This window comes from Hyperolius riggenbachi, unplaced genomic scaffold, assembly GCF_040937935.1.
Source record: "Hyperolius riggenbachi isolate aHypRig1 unplaced genomic scaffold, aHypRig1.pri scaffold_434, whole genome shotgun sequence".
NCBI classification, from domain to species: Eukaryota; Metazoa; Chordata; class Amphibia; order Anura; family Hyperoliidae; genus Hyperolius; species Hyperolius riggenbachi.
In genome coordinates this window covers 33,240-41,944 of record NW_027152645.1, presented here as the reverse complement: position 1 = coordinate 41,944, position 8,705 = coordinate 33,240, and the positions used below count along the sequence as shown (strand labels likewise).

The following is an 8,705-nucleotide window of genomic DNA, read 5'->3' as shown; positions in this document are numbered from 1 at the left end:
CCACTCAGTGTTTTGCAATTTCCTTGTACCTCCATGGAACCTGGGAAACGCTAAGTGGAGGAATGGAACCTATGGGACACACTAAGAGGTTGCTGTGAAGCAATTGCACTATTGTTGCAGTAAATAACTTAACACACAATTAAGAAGACCACTTCTTTGAACTAAAATCATGCCACATCTTCTAGAAATACTTTACATACCTGTGCATTACTATCAGTTGGGCGCTTGCTTGTTGTGATCTCTGCTGCTGGGACTCTACTGTTTTGTGATCTAGAAATCAAATATAACACCACACACATGCATTTAAATATTAGTGTTAAACAAGAAATGAAAAAACAAGTAGAGAACTCTATTTCACATTACATTTATTGTGCGAAGTTATCCATTTTACACCTACTAGTTTTATGCCTCAACTGAATTTACATCATACTAAGGATAAAGAAGTCAATTTTTACTCAACTATTAGCTACACAGCACCTGTCCAGTTCTGTCTGCCAAGTAGAACACAGCTAAAAGAGCATTTGGAGCCTACATTTGTAGAATCTTAGCCACTTGATTTCTTTCTGGTCTCATCTCCACAAATTAGAATGGGAGATGGGGGAGATAACAGCAGAAGGAGAACAAATATCACAGGACTATTAGTTGCACATACTATTTTCATTAAGTCAGAAGAAACTGGAAAAATATTTTCATCAAGTCATTTCATTTTTACTGGATACCAATATTTATATTTTCCTAGACAGAAGAAAAAAACAATAGTTTTACCTTGATACAATTTAACCTACCTGCTCTACTGCCTGATGGTGGTTCAGAAGAACTGCTATATCCAGACACTGGTGTTTTTAACTGTGATGTGCTTCGATTACTAGTTTGGTTGTAGACACTAGAGGATCCCACAGTTGGCACTGATGGTCTTGAAGATAAAGTAATTGGATGGTTTGCAGAAATAGCCTGTACAGTCAAAGTAGAAGGTACAGAACTTGCTGGAGAATTTCTCTGAATACTTGAGCTAGGCACTGAAGGGCTGTTAATTGCTTTTGTAACAGGTAAAGTCACTGGTGTTTTTGTAAGATTACTAACTGAAGACTGAGTTTGTACAGGAATGAACTCAACATTACCAGACTGTTGATTGGTTACTAATGTCCCAGTAGTACTTTGAAGAATCTGTGATTGAGAAGGCACAGCAAGTGGAACATGCAGAATGACAGGCAACGACTGAAGAGAAACAGACATTGGTTGGGAGGTACTTGTGGACACCTGACTGTTTCCTACCACTGTTGCAGTAGTAGCAGCAGAGAGAACAGAGGGAATAGCTGGTGTTGAAGTAACCGGTGGGTTGGATTTTTGCTGAGTACTTGAAGTGTTTTGAGCATTAACTATTAACAAAAAAAACAAAAATTAAAAACATTTACTTTAGATTGCATCTACAGCCAACAAAATCCATACAGAGCTGTAACACGGCATAACAAGGCATAGCTTACTTTTCTGCTGTATTAATTTCCAGTCAGGTGGTGCCCTGGTTTGAAAAGTTGCATTAGTAGGTGGCTGGCTGGGTGAAATTTGTGTAGCATTTGATGCCCGTACTGTTATGTTAGCAGTATTTGGGACCGATTGAGGAGCTAAAATTTAAAAAGAAAAAATAAATGAAAATAAAAACTTAACACCACAACTATTCAATGTTGAGTTAAACTTAATAAGGTACCCTTCACACATTTGAACTCCATGTATTTTTAAGCATTCTTCTGCGATTATTGCGTTTTGACATTTTGGATTTTGTCCATAAGAATGCAGAAAATCATGTAACAAAACAAAATTGAAAAATGCAGAACAAAACTATGACAGCCTGCATATCCCTCTCACTTCAGGTGTGCTTTAAACAAGATTTTGAAGGAATACATTGCCTTACCACTAGTCTGAGTCTGTAGATGTGCTGTTGTGGCTTCTCCCACATTTCGCTTTGATTCCAACATTTGCCTCACTGTGCTTCCATTCCTACAGTACAAAAAAAAAAACCTCAAATAGTGACAATTCAAATTTCAATGACCGTCCCATATACTGAATTGGGTAAAGAACACATATTTAAAGGGACTCTGAGCACCTCTCACGGGAATGCCTTTAAGCCAGACGACTTCCAACAAAGTCGTGCTATGACCCCTCTGGAGAAGCCTCTTGCAATGGCCATGCGTGTCACCTCCTCTTCCTGCTACATTCAGTGATGCACTTCTCTAACAGAGCAGACAGGGGTGACCCGGAAGTTATAACACAGCCAAGATGGCAGCCGTGATTTTTAAATTGAAATTGAACGAAAACTATTTGGTGTAGAATGGTGATTCAGGCATCAAATGAAAGAGGAGAGCACAAGCTACAGAAAGGTATGCATCTTTACGTACTTTGCTGTACTGGTCGGAGTCTCTAGGCATACCCATGAGAGGGTATGCCTAGAGACTCATGACCCATGACAAATTTTACAAATTAAAATACATGCAAACAAATACAAAGATTTCTCCCAGAGTAAAATGTGCTACAAATTACTTTTCTCCTATGTTGCTGTCACATACAGTAGGTAGTAGAAATCTGCCAGAACCAACAGATTTTTAACTAGTCCATCTCCTCATGGAGTTTTATTTTCAAAAGCAATTCGTGAATGTCAGTTGCTGAGTTCAACTGACAGAATAGTGAGAAAACTGGTAGGCAGGACGGCCTGCATCTTTGTATAGATCCTCTCAAGGGAGTGCTTTTGTAAAGAATAAATTAAATGCTGAGAATCGCCCATGAGGAGATGGACGAGTCAAAAACCTATCAGGTCCATCAGATTTTTACTAATTACTGTAATTGACAGCAACATAGAAGAAAAATTATTTGTAGTGCATTTTACTCTGGAAGAAACATACCGTATATACTCGCAAGCAAGCCGAGTTTTTTATCCCCCAAAAGTGGCCCAAAAGTTGGGGGGTCGGCTTGCTTGCGAGTCATGGGTAGGTGGGTGGGTAGGTGCTGCCCCTCCCCGCTCCCCCCGCGGCCGCCGCTACTATTAGGGCCGGTTCACACGGACGCTTGGCGGCGTCTACCGTCAAGCGTTCGGGACCCATCGGCTAAACTCTCCCATTCAAGTGAATGGGAGCGTTTAGCATTGTGCGGTTACCGTCGATTACATAAACGCGGCGTTCTGATCCCGATTTAACGCATCGTTTCGGCCGTCCCTAGAAGCCGCATGCGACGTCCAGGGACGGCTAGCCGGCGCGGCTTCATGTCCGCCTGCGGGAACGAGAAACACCGATGGCGACGATCTCCGTACTGCCGCCACCGAACGAGACGTCAGTGGACGACGCAACTTCCTGGCCGCCCCAACGCTGCCTGCCGCCCGTGTGAACCGGCCCTTACCTTAGGCGGCGCCGCTTCCTCTATCCCCGTCCTGCTCCGATAACTAACTCATTCACAGCAGCACGCCCCTCGCTGCTGTGATGGAGGAAACCATAGAGAGCGGTTCCCATAGTAACGGCATCGCCGCTACAGGAAGCCGCTCTCTATGGTTTCCTCCATCATCACAGCAGCGAGGGGCGCGCTGCTGTGAATGAGTTATTTATCGGAGCAGGACGGGGATAGAGGAAGCGGCGCCGCCTAAGGTAATAGTAGCGGCGGCCGCGGGGAGGGGCAGCACCTACCCACCCACCTACCCATACTGGGGCACTATGCTAGCTATGCTGGGGCACTATGCTAGCTATGCTGGGGCACTATGCTAGCTATAATGGGGCACTATACTGGCTATACTGAGCACTATACTAGCTATACTGAGCACTATACTAGCTATACTGGGCACTATACTAGCTATAATGGGGCACTATACTGGCTATACTGAGCACTATACTGGCTAAACTGGGGCACTATACTAGCTATACTGAGCACTATACTAGCTATACTGAGCACTATACTAGCTATACTGGGGCACTATGCTATCTATAATGGGGCACTATGCTATCTATAATGGGGCACTATACTGGCTATACTGAGCACTATACTAGCTATACTGAGCACTATACTGAGCACTATACTGAGCACTATACTAGCTAAACTGGGGCACTATACTAGCTATACTGAGCACTATACTAGCTAAACTGGGGCACTATACTAGCTATACTGAGCACTATACTAGCGATACTGGGCACTATACTAGCTATACCGGGCACTATACTAGCTATACCGGGCACTATACTAGCTATACTGGGCACTATACTAGCTAAACTGGGGCACTATACTAGCTATACTGAGCACTATACTAGCTATACTGAGCACTATACTAGCTATACTGGGACACACTAGGGGAATAAGGCGGCCAGCATTTCCTACCCCCGGCTTATATGGGGGTCAATCATTTTTCCCTGTTTTTTCAGGTGAAAGTTGGGAGGTTGGCTTACATGCGGGTCGGCTTGCTTGCGAGTATATACGGTACTTATTTCTATGTGTTTACATGTATATAAAATTTTTCATGATGGTGGTCCTTTAAACGGAACTCTAGGTGAGCAGAGCTGTGGAAACGGTGGTGTGAGCATGAGTGCAGACATTTAGTGCTGTGTCTGTGCTCTGCCAAAACATTTTGTTTGCCCTCAGTGGCCGTGACTATATCTAGTCGGTGGCTTTGCCCTACAAGTATGGCGACTCATGTGCAGTCTTTCAAGTCCTGAGTCTTGAGTCACAAGCTCTGGTTCCCTATGGCATTCTTTGACCTCTCCCAGACCCACTGTCTCTGGCCCCTTAGGGACCAGAGACTTTTTTCACAAAAACGAGGAGTGATCACTGTGATTTGGCTTACAATGATCATTGGGACAGAAGCCAATGAAATTGGATGCTTACAGGAACATCCATTCTACCAAAACAGCATGTGCACATTTCGCATTCATACCCTTCAGCTCATGGCATGATGTAGTTAATGCAGCCTTAAATGACACATCCAAGCTGTTAAAAAAGTCCACTTATCTGGGGCTTTCACCAGCCCCTGCCAGCCGTTCCGTGCCCTCACCGCAGCTCCGCTCACCGCTGGTGGTCCTGGGTCCCCCCGGCACAGGATTCCTACTGCTCAGAGTCGCGCTGATGTCATCTGGACTGTACTGCTCAGGCGCAGTAGTTCTGCGCCTGCGCAGAACAGCCCGGATGACGTCCGTGCGACTCATTGAGCCTAACCGTGGAACTCAGCAAGATGGAGGAAGCTGGCGAGGTCGGCCTCTTCACCAGAGGGGACCGGGAGCCAACGGAGCTGCGGCGAGGGCACAGCTCGGTTGCCGGGGGCTTGAGGAAGCCTGAGGTAAGTGGATTTCTTTTTTTTTTTTTTTTTCCTGCTTGGACCACTCTAATGTATTCATAAGCTTTCACTGGTTGAAAACTGTGAATATTAAATCTATGTTGCTTCATTGCAATAATACCCTAGTTTAACCACTTGACCACTGAGGGGTTTTATCCCTTTAGGACCAGAGCAATTTTTACCCGTCAGCGCTTCTCCCATTCTTTCGCCAGTAACTATCACAACAACATGATCTATATCTTGTTTTTTTTGCCACCAATTAGGCTTTCTTTGGCAGGTACATTAAGCTAAGAAATATTTTATTCCAAACATTTTAATTGGAATAAGAAGAAAAAAAATGGAAAAAAATTCCTCAGTTTTCAGCCATTAAAACGTTCGGTTTATAAAACCCACACATTTTATTTGCCCATTTGTCCCAGTTATTGCAACATTTTGCAATATTTCCCAGGTACAACATATGGCGCCAGTATTTTATTTGGAAATAAAGGTGCATTTTTGTCCATCGCTATTTATAAGCCCGCAAAATTACAGTAATATACCCCCTTGACATACCCATTTAAAAAGTTCAGTCCCTAAGGCAACTATTTTAGTATTTTTTTTTTAATGAACAATATATACAGTATTATCGTAAGAGAACAGAGGCGCCAGCAGGATAAAAGGTAATAAAAGTTTTAAAATTTGCTGGGAGGCAGTGGTGGACTTACCTCCGGAAAGCAGACTCAAAATACTGTCTGAATTAAACATATTTATTAGTGGTACCCCAGGCACAGCCCGCTTCATCAGGCAATAAGATAGGGGACAAGCAGTAGCTCGTCAGTAGCACGAATAGTGCCTCGTGCTACTGACGAGCTACTGTACTGGTAAAGAAAAACAAATGGCCATCATTACTTTAAGAAATGAAGATCAGTCAGTCTGAAAAATTGGTAAAACTTTGAAAGTGTCCCCAAGTGCAGTCTCAAAAACCATCAAATGCTACAAAGAAACTGGCTAACATGCGGACCGCCCCAGGAAAGGAAGACCAAGAGTCACCCTCTGCTGTGGAAGATAAGTTCATCCGTGTCACCAGCCTCAGAAATCGCAGGTTAACAGCAGCTCAGATTAGAGACCAGGTCAATGCCACACACAGTTCTAGCAGCAGACACATCTGTAGAACAACTGTTAAGAGGAGACTGTGTGAATCAGGCCTTCATGGAAGAATATCTGCTAGGAAACCACTGCTAAGGACAGGCAACAAGCAGAAGAGACTTGTTTGGGCTAAAGAACACAAGGAATGGACATTAGACCAGAGGAAATCTGTGCTTTGGTCTGACGAGTCCAAATTTGAGATCTTTGGTTCCAACCACAGTGTCTTTGTGCGACGCAGAAAAGGTGAACGCATGGACTCTACATGCCTGGTTCCCACCGTGAAGCATGTAGGAGGAGGTGCGATGGTGTGGGGGTGCTTTGCTGGTGACATGGTTGGGGATTTATTCAAAATTAAAGGCATATTGAACCAGCATGGCTACCACATCATCTTGCAGCGGCATGCTTTTCCATCTGGTTTGCGTTTAGTTGGACCATCATTTTTCAACAGGACAATGACCCCAAACACACCTCCAGGCTGTGTAAGGACTATTTCACCAGGAAGGAGAGTGATGGGGTGCTGCGCCAGATGACCTGGCCTCCACAGTCACCAGACCTGAATCCAATAGAGATGGTTTGGGGTGAGCTGGAACGCAGAGTGAAGGCAAAAGGGCCAACAAATGCTAAGCATCTCTGGGAACTCCTTCAAGACTGTTGGAAGACCTGGTGACTAACTCTTGAAGCTCATCAAAAGAATGCCAAGTGTGTGCAAAGCAGTAATCAAAGCAAAAGGTGGCTACTTTGAAGAACCTAGAATATGACATTTTCAGTTGTTTCACACTTTTTGGTTATGTACTATACTTCCACATGTGTTAATTCATAGTTTGGATGCCTTCAGTGTGAATCTACAATGTTCATAGTCATGAAAATAAAGAAAACTCTGAATGAGAAGGTGTGTCCAAACTTTTGGTCTGTACAGGATCTTCTCAAAAAATTAGCATATTGTGATAAAGTTCATTATTTTCTGTAATGTACTGATAAACATTAGACTTTCATATATTTTAGATTCATTACACACAACTGAAGTAGTTTAAGCCTTTTATTGTTTTTCTTATTGATGATTTTGGCATACAGCTCATGAAAACCCAAATTTCCTATCAAAAAATTTGCATATTTCATCTGACCAATAAAAGAAAAGTGTTTTTAAAACAAAAAAAGTCATCCTTCAAAAAATTATGTTCAGTTATGCACTCAATACTTGGTCAGGAATCCTTTTGCAGAAATGACTGCTTTAGTGCGGCGTGGCATGGAGGCAATCCAGAGTGTTGGGTCTTGCATCTCTCAACTTTCTCTTCACAATATCCCACAGATTCTCTATTGGGTTCAGGTCAGGAGAGTTGGCAGGTCAATTGAGCACAGTAATACCATGGTCAGTAAACCATTTACCAGTGGTGTTGGCACTGTGAGCAGGTGCCAGGTCGTGCTGAAAAATGAAATCATCTCCATAAAGCTTTTCGGCAGATGGAAGCATGAACCCACTTTTGAACCAGAAACAGCGGCAGAAGCGCCTGACCTGGGCTACAGAGAAGCAGCACTGGACTGTTGCTCAGTGGTCCAAAGTACTTTTTTCTGATGAAAGAAAATTTTACATGTCATTCGGAAATCAAGGTGCCAGAGTCTGGAGGAAGACTGGGGAGAGGGAAATGCCAAAATGCCTGAAGTCCAGTGTCAAGTACCCACAGTCAGTGAGGGTCTGGGGTGCCATGTCAGCTGCTGGTGTTGGTCCACTGTGTTTTATCAAGGGCAGGGTCAATGCAGCTAGCCATCAGGAGATTTTGGAGCACTTCATGCCTCCATCTGCTATAAAGCTTTATGGAGATAAATATTTTATTTTTTAGCAAGACCTAGCACCTGCTCACAGTGCCAAATCCACTGGTAAATGGTTTACTGACCATGGTATTACTGTGCTCAATTGGCCTGCGAACTAGCCTGACCTGAACCCCATAGAGAATCTGTGGGATATTGTGAAGAGAAAGTTGAGAGACGCAAGACCCAACACTCTGGATGAGTTTAAGGCCGCTAACGAAGCATCCTGGGCCTCCATAACGCTTGAGCAGTGCCACAGACTGATTGCCTCCATGCCACGATGCATTGAAGCAGTCATTTCTGCAAAAGGATTCCCGACCAAGTATTGAGTGCATAACTGAACATCATTATTTGAAGTGTAAGGAGACAAAAAGGTAGAGACGGGAGCCCCCAATAGTGTATTATTGATGATTGGATGGAGATATGATAAGCAGATAGAGATATACCCACAAACACGGGTTGCCAGGATACAGGCAACCACTTC

General features: G+C 43.7%; 1 protein-coding gene across 1 annotated transcript; it reads right to left on the bottom strand.

The window, feature by feature from the left end:
* Positions 1-785: 785 nt before the first annotated feature.
* LOC137543917 (activating transcription factor 7-interacting protein 1-like) lies at positions 786-1,992 on the bottom strand (the record flags this gene model as incomplete). The annotated part of the gene is made up of 3 exons (XM_068264986.1): positions 786-1,376; positions 1,482-1,619; positions 1,907-1,992. Coding segments are annotated over 3 exons (815 nt in total), but the record flags the coding sequence as incomplete, so codon positions are not given.
* Between the last annotated feature and the right edge of the window lie 6,713 nt (positions 1,993-8,705).